Source organism: Anastrepha ludens, chromosome 3 (assembly GCF_028408465.1).
Source record: "Anastrepha ludens isolate Willacy chromosome 3, idAnaLude1.1, whole genome shotgun sequence".
Lineage (NCBI taxonomy): Eukaryota > Metazoa > Arthropoda > Insecta > Diptera > Tephritidae > Anastrepha > Anastrepha ludens.
Window position 1 is genome coordinate 10,320,113 of NC_071499.1, and position 22,688 is coordinate 10,342,800.

At 40.8% G+C, this 22,688-nt stretch overlaps 2 protein-coding genes across 4 annotated transcripts in view; one reads left to right on the forward strand and one right to left on the reverse strand.

Annotated features, from left to right (window-relative positions):
- LOC128857009 (neuroglian-like) overlaps window positions 1-22,688 on the forward strand; it is a 90,637-nt gene that overhangs the window by 46,435 nt on the left and 21,514 nt on the right. The window lies entirely within an intron of this gene.
- On the reverse strand, window positions 17,689-22,550 carry LOC128857008 (protein PIP82). 2 transcript variants are annotated; one of them, XM_054092517.1, is made up of 4 exons: window positions 22,254-22,550; window positions 22,132-22,194; window positions 18,028-21,819; window positions 17,689-17,975 (listed from the first exon to the last, which is right to left on the reverse strand). In XM_054092517.1, the coding sequence occupies exons 2-4, from the start codon at window positions 22,178-22,180 to the stop codon at window positions 17,902-17,904; spliced, it is 3,915 nt and encodes a 1,304-aa protein (XP_053948492.1). In that variant the 5' UTR covers window positions 22,181-22,194; window positions 22,254-22,550; the 3' UTR covers window positions 17,689-17,901. The 2 variants fall into 2 exon arrangements, with proteins under 2 accessions (XP_053948492.1, XP_053948493.1); XM_054092518.1 differs by having other exon boundaries at window positions 17,689-17,960; window positions 22,254-22,547.

A 22,688-nucleotide genomic window follows, 5' to 3' on the forward strand; every position in this document is an offset into this window, starting at 1 on the left:
GTAAATTGTGCCTATTCTCGTAGGGCTCGTCCATTTTGGATCTACATTGTTGTTTGTTCCGAGCTAGTCATTACACCCATTATTGCTTTAATAGCAGCTTGGCTATCGATGAAGATATTTATGCGAGTGTCAAGGGGAGTAAATTCCAACTCTAATTCAGTTGCTTTGAGTACAGCATAAATCTCAGCTTGAAATATGCCGCAGTGATTAGTAAAGAAGAAAAACTTGGAGATCAAACAGCGGGCAGAAGAAAGCCGCTCTCACTCCTTCCGTCATTTCGTATTCATCACTAAAGAAATTGTATGCATGGTTATCCAATTCTAAACCCTTCTGCTAGCCATTCTGTTCTATTACAAAACCAAGCCTCTTGGCAAATTTTACTTGTGGAATAACGTAGTCTGTTCTTCTGTCTATGTCTTGTATGTTACTGTGACCAAAAAGTCGTTGTGGGAATTGTCCAGTCATCCTCATTCTCATGGCTGAGTTTCTTATTACCAATTTGATTGGATGCCAGTCGAGGTATTTAGTCGGTGTCTTAAGTGTTAATTGAACTCCTTCAAGTGTCGGTAGTGACCAGTTGGGAATATTGTACTCTCTTGTAAACGATTTTAACCTATTCTCAAACTTTAAATGGGTAAGAACCTCACCTTTCTTGATATGAAGGTTGAGGTTATGCTATGATGTGGCCAATGGGCCACTTTTGGTAAGCAGAACTGGCGCTGTGGGATGAGCCAAATGTAATGTTACGGTGCCTTAATTTGTTACTAAGTCCATTTTATCTGAATTTACTTCGAGTCCGGCCAATTCCATCCACTTGTAGATTTCTCTGATGGTCCTTGTGAGTATTTTACTCATCGTTTGAGGACACCTGCCTGAGATGATAACGGCCAAATTGTCAGCTTATGCCGTCAGTTGTGGTCCGCTATCCCCAAGTTTGATGAGAATTTGATTCATCACTAGATTCCACTCCTCCCTGTGAAGCCCCTCTATAACTCCTAAATTCATTATGATTTTCGAATGAAATTGTTTTTGGTGGACTAAATAATACCTAAACTAAACACATATTCGATAAAATCGGCATCTGCATTAATAACGGATTCGATGCTTTGTCGAAACGTCTGCGTAACCGAACTAAGTGGAATATAGTCTACAAAGTGAAGTCCAAAATAAACAAGACTGGCGTTATAAAAATGTTTTTGATGACGCCATATTTTTAATGAGTTAGTGCGTTGGAAGTTACATCCCTAGCTGACTTCCTGTGAAAGTTTGGTGACATTCGGTTCAGTGGAAGCGAAGTTATTGCGTCTAAAGTATCAGTGTGATTGTGTCATCGGTACAAAAATGAGTTTCGGACAAAGAGCTAATATCAAATTTTGTTTTAAAATCGATAAAAGGTTTACCGAAACATTTGAATTGATGAAAAAAGTTTATGGCGATGTTTGTCTATCTCCTGTCCTGTCTATCTCAAAGATGGTTGTGAGGACATAAATGACAATGAACATACGGGCCAGGCCACCCAAAATCAGTAATCACCGAAAAATCCATCGAAAATGTTCGTAAATTTATCGAAAATGAACCGAAATCATCGTGGAAATTCATGGAATCGGAAAACAAAACATCGATTTATCGCATTTTAACTGATCATTTGGGCTTACGAAAGATCTGTGCACGTTTCATTCCGCACAAATTAACTGAGGACCAAAAATTGCTCAGAATTCAACAATCGAAAGACCTCTTTAAAGAGAAAAGACCAGAACTTTCTTTACAACATTGTAACTGGTGATGAAACGTGATGTTTCCAACACGAATCTGAAACTAAGCGTCAAAGAGCCGAATGAAAGGCTGTCCTGAAGGACATTCCGGTCAATGACCTTAAACACTCTTTTAAATCGCGCAAAACAGTGTATCGAGGTCAGAGGGGATTGTTTTGAATAAAGAAACTCGAAGTTATCAGAACAAAGGTCTTGCCGCTTTTATTTTAGCTCAGCCTTGTTTATTTTGGACTTTACCTTGTACTTCAAAGAAAAAGCCAGTTCATGAGATTCGCAATTCTTTGCGACGTCTTTGAATTAGTTCAACTTTATTGGAAGTATGTAAAAACGTTTGCAGCTTTCTGCTGCACTTTAAGATGATATATGAACCTGTCATCTTGGGAAGAAATAGTAGAAAAGGTAGAAATGGAAAGGAAAAATTTTATTTAATTATAACAAATATAGAGTAGAATGGGGTAAGATAGGTATGGGGGCACAATAGGGGGTAGGTGGGGTTTTCGTCGCACTGTTTTTGCAGAGATCACTCGTCTTATGTGAATTGAATACGTGGTGGGGAACAACGTTCGCGACTGTCATTTCGGCCGTCACCATTGATTAGTTATCCTAGTTCTGGCGTCGTTTAGTTTTTTGTGAGCTTTTCTCCGACATAGCATTTTTTTATTCTACGGTGCAGTGCATTTAATGTATGTAAATATTTTTCAGGTGAGTTTTATTTTACGTAGAAAATAATGCTGAACACGAATAATGTGTCAGTTTTTTGATATTTTTGTTTTTTAAAAAAATATCGACACTAACATAAAACATGTGCTTGGGGGCACTATAGGTCAGCCGTCTGGGGGCATTGTAGGTCACTACTTTTAATGGAATAAAATAAATTTTAATTGTTTTTGCAGCAAAATGGTGCGTAATTATGTGCGAAAAACGCCGAAACGAAGTGAAGAGGACGTAAAAAACACAGTCGCGGCAGTCCGAGATCGCGCTAGTGTTCGATCAGCCTCTAAACAATTTAAAATTCCGTTCGAAACATTACGTGCTTGCGTGATGAATTAAAGAAAAATTCCTAACTTTTATAACATGTGCAGTGTTCATACTCTATAAATAAAGGTTAAAACGTTAATTTCCAAGCCATGTACATTGTTCTTTTCCCCTCACATATAGTGACCTATCGTGCCCCCCGATTTTGAAAATATCGAAAAAAAGACCCTTTGTCTTATTGAATGCAGCTTCCAAAATATTTAGCCAAACATAAGTCAGTATAACCAAAATGTTAGCAGATAAATAACCTTTCAAAATCTTGCTTATTTTTCAAAATCAATGCAAAAACACCGTAGCAAGAGCTCTCCAAAAAAAAATGACCTATCTTACCCCATTCTACTCTATATAAAAAAAATCTCGTCGTCTTTAATCCTTTATCGATTTTCAATCTAAATTTACTTTTCAATTTAAAATAGTATTTTACTAGACTGCCAACAAATATGTGTCATACTCATTTCAAGCTGGCATTTATCCAACCGAAACTTTTCGCCGTTCAAATGTGAACATTGCAATTTTCCGGCCGTTAGTTTGATAGCTGACATTCTTCTGTTGAATAACAACAATTCAGAGCTCTTGCGTTCAATGCACTCATTTCGTACAACAAAATTGTGTAATGTTATTTTTTTTCTTAGGGGAATACTCTCCATTAATTCTCTGCCATAAACTTGCTTATTGTAATTGAAGAACTTTCTATTCACAAACATTTATTTGTAGGCGTAACGCCCATTATCAGCCCATTCTGTGCTCATTCTGTGATGAAGTGACAGATTGTGTGCTGAAAAATCAAGAAATCCTACGCTTACTTAATAAACGCATTAAATAAACGTCACTAATTGTATAAGTAATTAAGTGCTCGTATGTAACGAAAGTAAATGATGAATGAGTATTAGCTTTTGAGTGGTGAAATTAAGTGAAGCTAATGAAGTTGAAACCACTTCGAATTGAAGTTATGTGGAAAATGAGTACTAAAATTGGGCTCTAACTCAATTTGTTCTCTTAATTTAGTACAGTTGTTGAGTGCGTAATCAATTTTATATTCTGAAGTAATTTTATATAATTAAACGCTGATATTCGGCGCTTGGGCTTAATGAAGCTTTAACGAATTGATAATTTTATTAATGCAAGTTATTGATATGAGAAAATTGTTAGATGTTTAGAAATTAGTTTTCAAACTTAATCTAAACCCAGTCTGCAGGCGCTTAAAATTTCAAGGCAAACATAATAAAGATAAATGCAACAGGAATTCGGTACCTTAGTCACCACCACGACAAGGTAGTAAAGTTCGAAAAGTTGTAGCAGCCGACAAAAAAAAATTATTGTTTGTTGACCCAATACGGCATCGCATGCCACAGTAAAGCGCAAAGCGGTAATCCAATAACTCCGAACTGGTAGGCCAAATATTGAATTGAAGATATTGTTGAAATAATAGAAATCATCGAGTCGGAACGACATATTCGTTGCCCAGGAAATAAAGATTAGTTAGAAAACTGTTGAAAATATATAAGAGCTAATAACTGTCAATTCTGTGGTCAAAATAAACGGACAATTGTTGTGAACATTTAATATATTCACTACACACAACGCGCCAAAATGGTGGCACGCCAACATTTAGACCCATTTTGACAATTTTCCTTTAGTTTTTTGAATATTTATTATTTTTGTATAAAAATACTGCTCATTGTTTAAAATAAAACCATATAAATTCAATTTTAAAATTTTAAACAAAAAATGAAAAAAAATCCACAAACTTTTCAGCCTTTCCCACGGTTTTTAATTTGAATTTCTGAAAAGATTTTAACCCCTTGCCGTGCTTTAACGAGTCTGACTCGAGATACAAATTTTGGTCCAAACATAAATATGTCGAGCCAGGCTCGTGAACAGATCGTCGAGCCAAACGTAAATATCACAAGCCAAGGTCGTGTACAGATAGTCGGATCAAACATAAACATCACGAGCCTGGGTCGTGATTGACAGTTAGTTTCTATCTGTACGCCACCAGAGTTAGTCACGAGTTTCATGATTGCTGTTACAAAGTAGTTTATATTCTTCTGATCTGTTTACCACGCGTTGACGCGTAACACTTGGGCCTGAGTTTCGTCGAGCTAAATGGCACGGCAAGGGGTTAAATCAATTTTATAGCTTATAGCTACCCTATCATCTTCAAACCCGGATCCCAGATATGGTACACTGATGGATCGAAGATGCTAGAACAGAGTCGGGAATAAATGGGGCCAAATTTAAAAAATCGATCCCAATGAATCTCTATTCAACTATCTTCCAGGCAGAAATACATGCCATTGAGATATATGTGAGAGAATGTCTCCGCAGAAAAATGAGAGAAACTCACATTTACATGCCCATTTCAGATGGGCAGGCGGTTTTGAAAGCTTTTCTATCAACTTCAATCACCTCAAAAATGGTATATGACTGCCTGAACCTTTCTTATATGCTTCAACGCATTATTATTGGGTTGGGTTCTTGGAAGCGAAGGACACGAGGGAAACGAAATAGCGAATTAACTAGCAAAAAAAGGTGCAAACATGCCCCTAATTGGTCCTAAATTTCTATGGACTTACAAAGGGCCACATCAACGAAATTCTGAGGAGGTGGGAAGTGAAGACGTTCGAGGAACACAGAGGAATTTCTGATCCTACTACTTTCACTTGGCAGAGTGGACTTAAAACTTTTAATTGGTTGCCTCACAGGGCACTGTAGCCTGAGATATCACTTAAATCTGCCGATTCTGTGAAATGGACATTGAAAATTCAGAACACATTCTTTGTAAATGTCCTGCACTAGGCAGAAAACAGCTACAGCATCTTGGTGGTATTGCTTGGTGAATGTGCTTAAATTAAAAAAAAGAAAACCTCAAAATATAGGGTACCTCAGCAGGCTTTGCACAATAGATCTACTTTGGTCGCTGTGCGCAGTTGCCTAATAATAATAGCTTATTAAATTTTAGTGCCTTTTATATGTCGGGATTAGAGAACAAAAACAAATTTTAATCATCGAAAATCACTTTGTTGTTTTTCAAAATATTCTCCATGAAGATCTATACACTTTTGCATGCGTTTGAACCAATTGTCGAAGCACTTTTGCCACTCTGAATGAGGTACCTCCAAAACATGCGTTCTGAATGCCGCAACCGCTTCTTCAGGTGTCGAAAAACGTTGACCTCTCACTTTGTTTTTTACGTACGGGAATAAAAAGAAGTCATTCGGTGTCAAGTCAGGACTATACGGCGGATGACCCATTAATTCGATGTTTTGGGTGTTCAAAAATGCAGTTGTTTGAGCCGATGTGTGAGAGCTCGCATTGTCCTGGTGAAGAGTGATCCGTCTTTGGCGATTGGTTTTCCTAATTTCTTGGAAGACAACTGGCAAACAAATGGTTGTGTACCACTCAGAATTTACTGTTCTGCGTTGTTCTAGTGGTACGGTTGCGACATGTCCAGTTTTTCCAAAAAAGCAGGCGACCATTTGCTTGGAAGTGCTTTGTGCGCGAACAACTGTAAACAACACAAATAGCGCTGATATTTCAAAACGTTCTGAGTACGTAAAAGCCAAAAAATGTCAAACTTTGCGATACAGCTGTCAATTGCCAGATTGCAACAGCAGGGTTGCCAAATCCCGATATTTAAAAGGCACCCCTCGTAAAGTAAAAGTTTGAGGCTGCAGAAAAGTCCCGTTAATTTTTTTTAGATTTTTCCCAATTATGATTCCCTCCATACGACAAATTTTTTTTGTGTATGTGTAGAAAATGCGAAACACTGTCAGGTTCATCGGATACTTAGCTGTGAAGTGTTGTCATTAGTTTGCCATTAGTTTTTCGGAGCGATATGAATATATGCCTACATACAGTGAAGGACTTAAGTATACCATACATGCATCATCAAATTTTCTTATTTCCCGTAAGGTATACAATAATTGAAAAAAAAACTGCTGATGTAGTTTTTTTTCGGAACTCATATTTATATATTATATTACATAAATTTACAAAAATTAAATTATTTCACTTGCTTTATAACAAAAAAAGCGGTATCACAAATGTCTACATACAGTTCAATTAGCTTAAAATAACAAAATTTTTTTTTTTAAACTACAATATTTTTTTTTTAATCCTCTTTGTCGAGGCATTGATCCACGTAGAAAAGCTTACTTCTTGCGCTATTTGCTTCCATGCCTCCATTAACACTTTCTTTATCGTTTTTGCATTAGTTACTCTACTTCGCCGAATTTTTCTCTTTAAAAGCGCTATCGGATTTCAATCCGGACTCTGCGGCGGTGTATTTAGTTGTCTGGGGGCGTAATATAAGAGCCATTCTTTGATAATTAGTACAGTAAGCTATTGTCTTGATGGAAAACCCAACCCTGCTCAAGACCCAAGCATTATATTGATTGATGGCTTCAAATCTGGGTCCAACATAAGGAAACTAAAACATAGGTTAGGTCGGTTAGGTTGAAGCGGTTGTCCACTGTGGGACACACTCGGGCTCATGACCCATTATGATGCCACTAGCCATTATCCCTCCTAAAACTAATGTGTACTTTTCAAAAATTTTGTAAGATCTTTAATTTCGACAGAGCCGATATCATTCTCTTCATTAAAGGATTGTCTACGTCTGGATAGAGCAGGACAGTGACACAGAAGGCGTGGAATCGTATCTTCCTCTTCCTTGTCTACACAACTTCAGTCAGAAGTCATGTGCTTGCACACCCATTCTCTGGGCGTGCCTACCGATAAGGAAGTGCCCCGTAATAACTGAAATCAGTGTGTTAAGACTGTGTTTATCTCTTCTTAGTAGAATTTCCGTGCTTTTAGCATTGAGAGTCGGCCACAACTGTCGGGATATTTTGCATTACGCCATCTTTCATTCGCTACTTAAACAATTTCTTTAAAGATAAATAGTTTACATGTTTGCAAGGGTATACCTTTATCATTGTCTATGTACTCATCAGTCAATTTGGTACCGCTTTTCGCTAGTTCATCGGCTCTGCAGTTCCCGTCAATGTCACAATGGTCAGGAACCCATGTTATCATTCGGGGAAATGACTTAGCCATCTCATTAAGAGATGGCTTGTCGACTGTTTTGTAAACTAAAACATAAGAAATTTTTAATTTGTACATACAATCCACAATGCAAAATACTTTTGAGAGCCACTGTACATACATATGTACATACATATAATTATTTAAAGCATCCTTTACATTTTCTTATTTCTTTCTTCTCATTCAATCCAGAATATTGTTGCTACCCATATATCCCACAATTTATGAAATTGCCTTGAACCCAATCGAATATTTATTAATTGCAAGCCTTTATTTTTTGATGCGCTCAAATGTTTCACGGTATTATCATTTATTAGCATTAATTTTCTTATCTCCTGTGTGTGAGCCTTTCGCAAATAATCTCATTTATGTAAGAATATACATTTGTATTGTGTAGGCATACAAAAGAACATCTTTTCGGTGCCCGTCTGGGCGTTCACCTTAAACAATTCTATGCTGTTCAATTCAATATCCTGTTGATAGCTCTAATTTTTAACGCTATTGACTGGTTGAGAATATGAGGACATAGCTGACTGTCGCAGTGCTCTTTTTCAATACTCATTTAATTTTTCTCTGCCACAACCACGTCTCCCCTCTACTTTTCCCATTCGTAATTAGGCAGCAGCCGTGAAAAGGTAGGTAAATGCATTCCTTGCGCTGAGTAAATCGCGGAAGTTCAAATTTTCATTACTGCAATCGACTGTGATATGTGCGGTGTGTTTTGTTTTATACGACAGTGCATAAGCAGTAGTAGTTAGTAGTAGGTAATGATGTTTGCTTATGGTGGTGCTGTTTGAGGCCAGCTGGCTGCGCGCTACCCTCCGACCGGCGACTGCCGTATGTTAGTTGTTACCGCTGCACCCTTGCGTTTGTATATCCTGCACATATCCCGTGCATTCCCTGTTTTGCACTGAAATGTGACAACATCGCATGAATCATACTCAGCTTGAGCATTTACTGGCTCGCGAGAGTGCGCCAACAACGATATTCCCATGAGTTTGGCCGCGTACAGCAGGGCAAAGCGAATAATTCGCTGATATGAAATGTTATTTACGAAATTTCATTATATTTATTTATTTTATTTCTTCGAATCAACGAAACGTGAATGAATGAAGTTGTGTGCAACATGCAATGCCACACCGGTTGGCAGACAGACAGCTGGAGAAGCAAACAAAGACGTCGTAAAAACAATAACATCGGCAAAGTGGAGAAAAACAAAGTAGGGGATAAGCATTGCAAGGGCTTGTTGTGGTAGCAAACGAAAGAAAAATCAGTGAGTATAACCAAAAATCAAACTGCAGAAGGGGCCCGGGCACCAAGTTTGCTAGATGAGCGGAGCAAAGCAGGCGCGCATGGAGACGTCAATCCTGTAATGTACTCTTAAACTTATTTTCTTTTACTTTATTTAACTTTTGGCTAAATAATGGCACGAGCTAAACTATTGTGTGGCCATGACCGAACCAGTCGAAGTTGAGTGACAATTTTGTCTTTGCGTTTGTTTCGAATTTCACCGCTGTAATGGATTTGCTCACTTAAGCACACATTTCTTTGTGTAACATTTTGCTTATAAGGTTTTAAGTTACCGGCAAAGTGTCCATTTCATAACGTTTTTAAGGTTTCAAGTTTCAAATTATAGATACGAGTGTACTTTCATTACAATTGAATAGCCCCTGTTTGTTTGGCTGAGATTTAATCGGAAAATTTGTAAGTTGTCAATTGAAGACATGCACAAAATGAAAATAATATTTTCATAATACTTCTTCTTGTTAAAGGACACCGCAACATCAATTATATGTAGGTATAAGCAATCTTATTAGATTTATCAATCAGAAATATGTCTGGCCTATTATAGACTCTCGTTGCATTTGTTAAAATTGTTCGGGCGTAATACAGGAGAAGAATACAGAAGAAGTTGCAAAGGTTGTGAGATATTTCTGAAATACGGTATGTCGCTCTGGTCAAACTTACAAAGTTGGGCTAGTTTCAGATGAATTGTTTTCGGAATATCATTGTGGCGGTTCAGATAGGTACATTGAGTTTGTCAGTGTGGTGCATCCAGCGAGCACGTGGTGTAAAGTTACACGCCGGCAATTGCATCTTCGAGATCTATTCGCATCTATCTGCAAGATCCAAGCATTGTATATTTAATGTAATTTCTTGTTGGGATCACTCCATATTGATCGCCATATGGCGAAAATGACACTCTCCGTTTCGGCGCATATCGACCTGTTGGTAAGCCATAAGTGCGACAATATTTAATCGACGTGTCTTTTCGATAAATACCGTGAACAGCCAATTCAGACCATCTGATTTGAATCTTTTCATCTGTTGATGTGGTATTCCTGATTCGTAGCGGGGTGTGATTGTCATCCGCAGCGGTAACAGCCCTGTGCAGTTCGGATTGGGAACACTTTTGTTGAAAATATCCCCTGATGTTTAAGATTAGTTTATCATGAAGGGATCCAACATCAATCTATTCTCTGCCTCCCACTTTCCTAGGTAGGACTATTCGAATGACAGAGCTCTTCGGATGACGTGCATTGTGTTTAGTCATAATTGTAGATTCGCTGTAGATTTTCAATTTCAGTAGATAATCATTTTACAATTCTTAAGTTAACACAGCGGTCAGTAAGTCCCGGGCCTAACCTCTAGATGGCGGCACTAATACCATATCGATTTTGTTATTTAATAGTGCTAACCTCTAAAGGTATACTGTCAAAATTTCACGACATTCGGTTTATTATTTACCAAGTTACAGTACTTTAAGTGACACTACTTTTGCTATTTTTTAAAACTATGAATTCAAAGCAATTTGGTGTGTTGATTTATCATTGTTTTCTTATGAAAACAAAAATACCGTTGAAGCAAAACAATGGCTCGATAAATGTTATCCGGACCCTGCTCCATCGGAAACAACCATCAAACGATGGTATGCTGACTTTAAACGTGGCCGTACAGACATCGATGATGCTGAACGTCCTGGTCGTCCAAATGAGTCAGTTACTCCAGAAAATATTGAAAAAACCCTCAAAATCATCGTGGACAATCGCAACGTGAAGTTGCAAGAGATAGCTGACATCCTGAAGGAGGCAAAGGCAGTGCGTTCACTGTTTCGCACGAACATTTGGGTATGAAAAAGCGACCAAAGACGCAACAGTCAGCTGGAAAGGTTATGGCGTCGGTATTTTGGGATACCATGCGAATTTTCATTAATTATTTGGAAAGAGGCTAAACAAATAATTCTGATTATTACTGTGAATTATTCGAACAATAGCAAGAGAACATCGCAGAAAAATGGGCCCATATCAAGAAGAAAAAAATCCTCTTTCACCAAGACAATGCACCGTGTCACAAATCGATCAAAACCATTGTCAAATTGAACGAATTACGTTTCGAATTGCTTCCCCACTCACTGTAACATATAGTCCAGATCTGGCCCCAGCAACTACTGGCTGTTTTCAGACCTGAAAAAAATACTCTAGGGAATGAAATTTCAGTTAAATAAGGAAGTTACACCTCTGCCGGTTCCAGTTCTGTTATGTTGAGACCACCAATTTTCCCAAGGACATATCGAGGAACCACTTTTCCTTAAGTATTGTGATCTTTCGGCACTTGTTTAGTACGCTGGACGTTTTAATATTTTTAGAGAAGATTTCTACACATTTTAAATGGTTTTCTAGATGGTTTGGTTTGTTGGCATAAAGCTTGAAATCGTCCATGTAGAAAAGATGGCTCAGCGGCATCTTCCAAAGAGAGTGTCCATGCTGTAGCACAAATTTATGATATTGGAGTTTAAATTATAATGATGAAGTACTTCTATAAGTCAGGAATGTTTAATTGAATCAAATGCTTTCATCCAGTTAATATAAGCCACATAGAGGTTTCTGTTATTCTAGATTGGTCAGGGGCTATTTCATCTTATTTATTTTTTATTTATTTAGCAAAAAACATCCCACTGGTGGCATCATCGATCCTAATTTTTTCTCGCTATCGAGCCATGCTGACTAATTTTTTGTTTTCAAAAATTTATAAACATACACATTGGTTCCATCAATAGGGCATAACTTGCTCATTTAAAGGTATCAAGCTTTTAAAAAACACCCCATATAACAATAATCAGACTTCACTTTAGTGTTCGCAGAAAGCCCTGTCTATAAAGTTGACACACATTTTTCTTATCGAAAAATTAAAAAATTTAGAAACAACAAAAGAATTACGCTTTTTTAAAAACCTTTTCTTAAGCGCTTTTCGGGTGAATATAGTCGTATTTTTTTTTGTGTGACAAGTGTAAGCAGCTGACAAACTTACTACTTATGCGCGTTAACTGTACAAAATTCGTTGTAAACGACTCATATGAGGTCAGAATATGCGCATACGTGCTTTTTTTTATCGCACGCCTGTCCAGTTGTCCGTTTATTAATTAACATAAATTAACAATTAAAAGCATGATACACTCATGTGGCGCAATCAAACACACTTACGTGGATGTAAATTTTCACAAACGCTTACTCATTCACCTATTTACTCATACGAGTTGTTAGTGGGTGCCTGCCCACTGACTCGCCGCAACATGGCGATCCTGCACTTAGTTCAGTACAAGTAAAAGTACGTACAAACATGCATGCCTACCTATCTATGTTCATGTAAATGTGTGAAATACAGGCCTGGTAAATACATTTTGCCGCACTTCCGTGGCTGGCAGTCATAAAAGGCAATCAACCCCTGAATTTAGGCGTCAGCTGGCCGGTGGCGCATGCGCGGGTAGTTGCAACAGCAACAAACTCATTCACTTTATTTAATTTCCTTATCCTTTGCACTAAGCGTAAATTCTTATTTATAAACTTCAGTCAACTAAAAGCCAACAAATATTACATCAATCACTGTATCGATTTCACTTTGTTTTTCAAAGTTAAGGGTAGAGTATCATCAAAAAAGTATTATAGTTTTATTAATTAAATTGAAAACATGTTGCGATCGTTTAAAATGCAAAGGAAAACAAAAAAAAAACAATTTTTTCCAGTGCCCTCCTACTGTGACTCCGTTGCAGTTAAAAGCCTGCATAATTAGGGGCGAAAATATCTGCCCTCTCATCTCTATGCTGAGCGTTACGCATATTTCCTCACTTCATATCGCTTCGCGCTGTTACTCCTGCTGGCCTGCCAATCAGCAAAACATCCCTTTGGTCCAATTTTTCATGTTCACTTCCACGCGCGCTTAATCAATTCTTCCGTTTCTGTGGCAAAATTCCTTTTTTTCTTCATGTAATGGTGTAAATTTAATTTGTGGTTTATTTAATGTAGCCACTGGGGTAAACCAGTGGAGGCGCATTAGCTGCCTAAATAGCGCGTGGTATTTGAGTAACTGTTAAACTAGCGGTAATTGTGTTGCAAATGGATTATCTTGCGATTATCGGCAGCTGCATTCTGACCTCTGATTATGCCATTAACAACACTTTTGTTGAAATAAATAATTTTTTTATCCAAAATTTTTTCATGAAAGTAAGCATCAAGCAATGCTCTACTCGAAACCCATTTTCCGGGTAGTAGAACTCTCTCTGAAGCTGAGAGTGGCATGAACAATGACGGTGGCAACGGTGGAACCTCTAGGTACAGCTGGTATATTGCTAGTCGGATAGTGACAAGGGAATCGATAAGGTTTTCCTTATCTTCCTTTGACAACTTTAAGTCCCCTGGACCTGACGGAATATATCCAGTAATGCTTAAAAAAGGAGGAGACAGGCTGATTGAGGCCCTGAAAAGGATCTTCACAGCCTGTCTTGCATTTGGTTATATACCATCCCAATGGCGACGCGTAAGAGTAGTATTTATTCCAAAACCAGGAAAAGATGACTATTCCCTAGCAAAAAGTTTCAGACCAATCAGTTTGACATCGTTCATGTTGAAAAGTCTGGAACGAGTGGTGGAGAAACATATTCGAGTGGGGGTATTGCCGAGAAGTCCACTCAGTAGAAATCAACACGCTTACCAGAGTGGAAAATCATGTGAATCAGCCTTACACGATCTTGTTAGCAAGATTGAAGCTGGGCTGGAAGCTGACGAATACACAATGGGCGTGTTCGTGGACATTGAGGGGGCTTTTGATAATGCCACTTTCGGCTCGATATGTTCTTCTGCCGAACGACACGGAGTTAATCAAGCCATTATAAAATGGATATACTCCATGCTCTCTGAGAGGCTGTTAACCGCTGGTGGGAGCGACGACGAGCAAATCACAGTCAGGGCCAAGCAAGGATGTCCCCAAGGGGGTGTTCTTTCTCCGCTGCTGTGGTGCTTCGTCGTAGACTCCCTATTAGCGGAGATGCAGGAACTCGGCTTTCACGTCCAAGCATATGCGGACGACGTCTGTGCGCTAACATCGGATAAATCCTTAAGGAGGCTTTGCACGAAAGTGCAGAGTATCCTTGACAAAATCGATGATTGGTGCATGAGACAAGGTCTTTCCGTTAATCCGAACAAAACAACCATAGTCTTGTTTACGAGAAAACGGAAATTGGATGGACTCAGTCTTCCAACACTGAAAGGTGTGACACTTGGTCTTTCCAACGAAGTTAAATATCTAGGAGTAATCTTGGATAAGAAGCTGACCTGGGAGACACACGTTTCACTGAAGGTGAATCGTGCATTGAAGATTTTTCAGCAATGCCGTAGAGCCTTTGGCAAAACTTGGGGTCTGAAACCTGCTGTGGTCCTATGGATATACACGGCACTTATCAGACCAATCATCACTTACGCTTCTGTGGTCTGGTGGCGACGGAGCATGGTTAAGCCCACAATCCGGGAACTATACAGGCTGCAAAGAAGTGTATGTTTATGCATCACGGGTGCCATGAGTACAACCTCTGGTGATGCCCTAAATGCTATGCTTAATCTGCTCCCCCTGGATCTTAAGATACAACAGGAAGCAATAAAAGCAATGTGTAGACTCCATAAATATGGTTTCTGGCACGAAGATGGAACTTCGGGACACAGAGAAATCTTTAAGTTGATGTCGGAGCAGTATCCACTGTTCTTGGCACCTAAAGATGACCTGATACCCACAGTTTCGTTCGGAAGGAAATTTGATGTCAGATTTCCATTGCGTGAGCAATGGAGCAATCCAGAATGCATGCAGGGAGGTTTGACGGATATTTTCTTTACCGATGGGTCCAAGACTGAAATAGGGTCTGGAGCCGGATGGTACTTAAACGATAGTAATAAGTATCACTATGCTATGGGGGGAATGGCAACTGTTTTTCAAACAGAAGTTTTTGCCATCCTAAAAGTAGCCGAATGGATAATCGAGAGGAGATGGAGCGGGAAACAGATTGGAGTCTTCAGTGACAGTCAGGCTGCATTGAAGGCCCTGGAGAACGCGAAGCAAACCTCGAAGATTGTTCAAGAATGTAAGAAGAAGCTTAATTCTGTCGCAAGACAAAACAGGCTTGTACTTATATGGGTTCCGGGACACTCCGGTGTTCAAGGAAACGAAATTGCCGACGAATTGGCCAACCGTGGATCAGCGGTGCCCCCACAGGGGCCAGAGCCAATAATCGGAATCAGTCCCGCAGGAATCAAGAACTGGATCAACGATTATGTAGGCAATCTACATAAAGAGCGATGGTCCGGTCTAGAACGCTGCAGAACTGCAAAGTGTTTTGTGACAAGTCCGAACAGAAAACTGTCAAACTTTCTACTAAAACTTAGAAGGAAAGACATTCGGTTGATGGTCGGCATCATTACAGGACACAACCCATGGGGTCAGCATATGACCACCATTGGAATCATCGAGGACCCGGTATGCCTGTCCTGCTTGGAGGAGGCGGATAGCACTGAGCACTTTCTCTGTGAGTGTCCTGCCTTTGCTAGAGCGCGACTACGGGTATTGGGTTCCGATGTCATGGGAATGAGTAATATTCGTTCTCGAAAACTGGAGGATATTTACAGATTCGCCAAAGAATCTGGAAAATTCTCACAGGACTAACTATCTCTATCTCTGTCTCTATTCTTTCCTATCTCTTTCTCTCATACTTTTCTCCCTCCCTCCTTAACTATCTACCCCCTTTCCAGAGCTTTAAATACAATGGGCTTTTTAGCCTGAGTGTTTTAGGAGCCACCAAATCTCCTGGTGCTCCTTGGCTCGACCTCTTCAAATTTAAATTCAAATTCAAGCATCAAGCAAAGTAAAACAACAATGTCAATAAAGTGCAATTCACGCACCCCAGACCATCACTAGACTGCATCTCCTTATTGGGTCCTCTTCAAACGTTTACTCTCCCATCTGAGCCAACATTTGTTGTATTATCTTTCGTCCGCGAATATCACGTCCTATCAGAATGATACATCTTTCCCAATGTCACTGCGAGCAAACTGCAGTCGCATGATTTTATTCCGCTTGCTATCAAAGGGCTTCTTTCGTGTAATTCTGTGATATCATGTCGGCCATCCTTTTGAAGGACTCGTCGAGTGGCCGACTCCGAACGGAGGAGGAGCTTTTTCATGGCAGAAATACACTCGAAGGTTTGCCATTGCCTGCCGAGGGGCGACCGTTATTAGAAAGAACTTTTTCTTCATTTTCGTGTTTCACGGAGATTCGAACCGACGTACTCCGCATGTTAGTCACGCACCATGCCGAATGGGCTACGGCGGCCGCGGAGATGAGATTGTGAAAAAGCTTCCGCAGCAAGCGGGTTGCCATTCTAAGACCCAGGCAGACTGCACTCTAGGCTCAAAGTATATACATATGTATTATATACGTAGGTCCCACGCCACAAGTGTGTAAATATGAACGAGATAGCGGGTAGACTAAGCTAGGAACATCAAAGTAAAAAGGACCTGAGCCCTTGCCGGCGGGACCGGGAAAACACCTCTTTCTCAAATCCTTAATGAGTATATGATAGTGGGATTTCCGGCAAACGACTAGAAAACCGAAAACAATCGGAACTATCTTTAGCACTAAGTGAGGATACGATGACTCTTAATCCATACTTCTTTAAGTGTGTGGTGGTTGACAGGTAAAATCAGCTTTGTTCATCTGCTGCCTTTCTCAGACTGCCAAGCTTGCTTGTGGGTTGATGTAACCCTTTTGCTAACCGTGGCTTTGATGGCTGCAGGAGGGGGTGACGAAAGTGGCCTCAGAGCCCATCTTAGCTAAAGTGTCAGAGATATCGTTACCCGCGAAACCCACATGTCCCGGTACCCGTGGTAGCATTAGGCTATTATGTCTACTGAAATAGTTTAGCCTGAATTTACTGGACCCAACTACCCTTGAAGTGGTTGGATGGCTGTCTAAGACCTTGAGCGCAGCTTTGCTGTCGCTGCAGACACATACAGATCTGCCTCTCCCTCTGTTTTCCACAACAAAGTTCATTGCTTCTTAAAGAGCATACACCTCCGCTTGAAACATAGATGCGTACATTCTGAGAGCAAAGTGTCGGCTGCATCTTCAGTTTTTGAATAGTGTGGACCACTGAAGCCTCAGACATAAACACCACGTTGATCAGTGCCTTTTTCAGTAAGAATTTTGACCGCAAGATACTTGCTATCAGAAATATGATAATTAGGCTTACTAGTTCACATACCCTTTTCTCCAAAAATTTAACTCTTCGTGATAATTGATTTTGCGGTAACAAACCTCCTTCATCTGCCGTTGGATTTTCAGTCCGTTCCTCTCAGTACATTCACCAATGACGAAGATATGGGTCCAAGGGTTCAAATACCTGCAGCAATTGGATCCTCTATGAGTTAAGCCCAAAAACTTCCCAAAATATCGATGAATTGAAATAATGTTGAATTGACGAATATTAACCGATCAGCCACAGATGGACACTCCTCTCTACAAATTATTATCTTCATTTTATTTCTTTCAGTTGAATGGCTTTAAAATAGTTTTAGAAGGTTTCACTTCGTCGTTAAATTATATTTGTTACATGAAATATTATACATTGAACTCTACATCTGATACATCACTCTTGAAAGAAATTTCCTTACATACATAAAATAAGATACTCGTACACTATGATCCCATCCTATTCACCAATTTATTTATCTCAAATCTCCACTACGTAACGACTGCTGCTTGTCGAACTTATCGAATAGTAACTGTTTTCTAGAAGAAAAAAATCTAATTAAAATATTTGCAAAGTTCCCTTACATACGTAAAGCTCCACACTTACCATCGTCACTATCGAACGATAAGAATTTGTCATCGTCTCGTGTCATTGAACGTCGATTGCGCTCAACATTTCTCGTATTGCTGCTGTCCTGCGGTCTGCGTTCCGGTATGGGCGTTGTCTCGGTTGATCCAATCAAGCTTGAGGGATACTCCAGCGGCGAACCATACTCGGAGCTCGCACGACTCAAACTCAAATTGGAATTGTTGTCGAAGTTAAGTGTTATTCTCGGTATTTCATGGCATACTTTGGTTTGATTACCATTTCTCTTAGCGTTGCGATTCATTATAACCGTGTCTTCTTCTTCTAAAAGCACGCGTTTCTGCTTTGTTACCACATGTTTTGAGATCGCCCCTAAGCTCTCCGTGTCGGATTCCAGTGAATAAGTTCTCGGTGTATTCGTTGGTGTAATATCACGCTCGGTGTTTGCATTAAATGCGTCCAAATTCTGTTCACCATCGTCATTCTCTTCTAGATCATCTTCATCGTCGGAGTATTCCTCGGACTCGTCGCGCGTTAGTCGTCTTTGTATAATGCGCGGTCGTTGTACCACATTCGATTGTGGAGCTTCGAAGCGCGAAATTAGTTTATTCACCTTGCCTACGTCAGAAGGTTTCACCTGTTCGTTGTATGCCAGGCGCAGAGATGAAGTCTTCACTAGCGGCTTGGCGATACGGTTCATTGATGGTGTGCGATCGGGTATGCGTGGTGGTTGCGTTGGTTTGGCCGGTGGCATTGGTGGCTTCATAATAGGGAGAGGCGGTGATTCTTCGACCGATTTTGATGTGATTAAAACTGATTTTCTTAATGGCAGCGGTGGCGGTGGTGGTGACATCGACGGAGGTGGTGATGGTGCCGCAGACGGTGGTCTATCGTCATCATCATAATCCTTACTCTCGTCGTCGTCTTCATTTTCATTTAATTTGTTGCCCTCATTTTCATCTAAGTTGGCAATGAGACTTTCGTTGCTATTGAAAAATTGTCGCCCTGCCACTTGCGGCAGTTTGATTTCCTCCCTTTCATCGACATTCTCCTGTACTTCCTCACATTCTTCGCGTATGACATTCACTAAAATCTTTGTTATGCGCGAGGAGTTGTCGTCGTCGGCGGCAAATGGCTCTTCACTGCTATCCTTCTCAAACGAGGAATCAATGTGTCTTTGAGGCACCCTTAATACTGGCTCATCGCGCAACTCATCCTCGAAGTCATCGAATGCTGCATTTGCTCCGCCTTTACGAACGCTAGCCTCGAATATATCGATGCTCTTTGCTTTATAGAGCTTTTCCTCGCAAAGTGTATGATGCACCTTCCACGGCTCTTCGTTCTCGTCGATGCTGTTGAGTATTACCGCTGATGCGCCTTCCACTGAACCTTCTTTGCTCTGCTGACCGAGGTGTTTGGTGCGCGCGGAGGTGTCTGGTATCCAAGAGTCCGAGTCGGAATTGGAATCCATTGACATTTTGCGTGCGTGCCCACGTGGTGCAGGTAGTATGGCTTCTGCGGATAGGCGTCGCTTACTTGGTGGTGTTATCTCTAGAAAAGTGGAAATGATTTCATTATTTGGTATCCATTCGGCGCGACTGCTGCCCGGACTTGGGGTGCGACTGGCTCGTGGTGGCTTCTTTGGCATATCATCGTGTATTTCCTCTATAATGGGTGTCGTTGGTGTTGGTGGCGCTGGTCGTGTCACTGCGATAATTAGTGTCGATTCAAATTGATCCGAGTGATCTTGGTGAATAAGTACGCGTGGATACTCGGTGTCTATTTCAGAATCCAATGACTCAGTGAGTAGATTCTTGGTAGTCCAAATTGCGCGTGTATGCTCTATTTGGGTGCCGTCGATTTCATGTTGAATATTCTTAGTTTCCTCCACACGCTCATCTCTTTCGGGTTGCTCCTCTTCTTCTTCAGAATCGCTAGGTGTATCATGTGCTGCAGCGCGCCTTGCAGCAGTACGAGGACGCACATAGACTGTGCACTCATCATCCGATTGCTCTTCGTCTTCCTTTGCGGATTGTTTGCCAGCATCCCGCTTGATTGCGCCACTTTCCTTTTCGATATTCTCCTGTGACTTGTGGAAAAACTTAATGTTTTGCATTTTCTCATTCACCTTCTTGAGTGTGCGTTGACGCGCCTGCTCAAAACGCTCTTCGAAGTTCACAGTCTTGCGTGAGTTGCCATCTTTTGACTTGGCCGTGGGCGTGTTGTAGGCCTCGTCTTCCGTGCCATCGAGATCATCTGTCGAAGTGGCATGTTTGCGTTGCCGCATATTGCGTAGTTTCTTCATAAGATTGTCCGAGCGCTTCTCCTTATCTCCTTCACGCTCGGGCGACGATTCTTCACCGGTTTGCGCATCGGCCTCACTTGGTTTTCGTTTGAAACTCTTCTTCCACGTTTGCAATTTATTTGTGATAACGGCGCGTATGGGCGACCGTTGTTCTTCGGTTTTTTTGGGCGATGCTTCATCGAGATTCTCAGTGGACGCATCGCGCGAAGCAAATTTGCGTAAGCGCGCAGTTAATTTTTCCCTGCGACTAATTTGTTTTGTCTCTTTTTTAGGTGTGCCTTCACCCTCGGTTTCATCTGCGGCATTTTCTGCGGTGTTACCACCCTCTGCTTCGTGAGTACGCCTGATAGATTTCGAGAAACGTTTGATGTTTTGTTTTAAGACACTAAGCGGATTATCATTTTCCGCAGCAACTGTTGTTTCTGGTTTCTCCTCGGATTGCTGTGGTGATAGTGGCGCACGACGCTTCTTCTCACCCAACTTTTCAGGCGTTTCCTCACTGCGTTTGCCCAGGCTACGCAATTTGGCAAGCGCTTTAACGCGTTTACTCTCTGGCTCTTTCGGTGCGCTCTCCGGCGAACTTTGTACAATTGCCTGTTTCTGCTGGTTGGCCCTATGCACCGTTGGCATTTCTTCGTCCTCATCCAATTCATTGTTGCTTTCATCGGAAATGTACTGCTCGAGTGGTGGATTGCGTACTCTGGCGAAACGTGTCGAAGCGATGCCTGGTTTACGCGGTGGTGGCGTAACATCCATGCCGCTCTCGTCTTCGCTGTGTTCACGTGCATGCTTGCCGTGTTCGTTTGCCTCCTGTTTGGGCGAATCATTGGAGCTCATGCTGCGCTTACTGTTGTCTGTATCCTGCCGCGAGAGTTTGAAGTTAAAGCTGTAATTGTCAGCAATTTTATGATCACGTCGTTCCTGCTCGGCAAGCTCGCGTTCACGGTCCTCGTTGAAGCGCTCCACATACTGATCCACCTGAATGATATCCTTGCGCACCACAGTCTTCTTGGCGAATATGTGACTCAGCCGGAATTCGGTGATATCTTTATAGCCTTTCTGCAACTTCTCGGCTAGAGACATTTTCGCAACAGTTGCCTCAGCATCGCGTTCACTCGTTACACCATTAATGGGTGTTTGCGTCGGACTTAGAGGACGCGACAAATGACCAGATGACTGAAATTGACGTGGTGATGGATAATCATCATCAACGCTGCATGCGCTGCGATAGGTGCCACGTTGTGAGTCGCCACGCGTTTCTTGATGCATCAGCGACGAAATGGTCGATATGCGACGCGGTGAATGATTTATAAAATCAGCAGGCGGTATGGACGGCCGCGTCGTCAACTGGTGGGATGGCGACTGCTGTTGCGGTTGTTGTTCCTTTGTGGACCCTTTGCTGCGACTAAGGTCCTCGCGCGACCGACTGAATATGCGACGCGGGCGCAATTTCGGTAATGACTTTGGCAATTTAATTTGTGGCATTGCTGGCATTGAGGGAATTCGTGCTGAAAAGTGGTAAAAGAGAATTAATGAGCGACTAAATAATTTAATTGATGGATTTGTGTATGAGTGTGTGTGTGTGTGTGTGTGGGTGGGTGTGTGGTTGCGTGTTGATGAAAGAGGAATTGCCACAAATGGCTGACGTTTGCGAAAAAAATGCAAATTGATGAAGTATTGATTTTCAGTGGCATTGAATGTTGCAATACTCGACCCATAAGCAACCCACACATGCACGAAAGGGGTGCGCTGTAAGTGGGCGGCTGCACTAGAGTGTATGTGTATAAGTATGTATTTATGTATGTATTAGTAGTACGTACCCCGCAAGCTGCTTACATCGATATTCTGGCACAAGTTTTTGAAATCCATGTTGGCAATTCGAACTGCAATTAAAAGTCTAATTAATCCTTTAACTAAACATTTGTTACATTTTTTCACTTACTTTTGGGTGCCACGCTCTTTACTATGAACCCTACTGACTACCGCACACACTTCAAATCACTAATGACAGCAAATACGTGTGGTTTTTTTTGTTGCCAATATTATTTTATTGTTAATATTTAATCACAAATTATTATTAATGCCATTTTTTCTTGTTGCAATTTTTTTCTAATTCCAATTTTCCAACTACACTTTTGTGTGCTGCGTAGGTCTTTGCTGCCGTTCTGATTCGTTTCTGTGAGTATTTTGGCCGTCGTTTGACCGAGGTTTCATGCTGAAGCTTTCAAAGCGCATGCTTGTTTGCAACCCTTTACTTTCAGCGCTCAGCCGCTTTTGCCTAGGCTGTTTTCCACTTGTCTACTTTGTGCTAATTGAATTAACGTGTGCGTTTTTCTTCACATTATGCGCTTGAATTCTTCGTTCAAATGCATTTTCG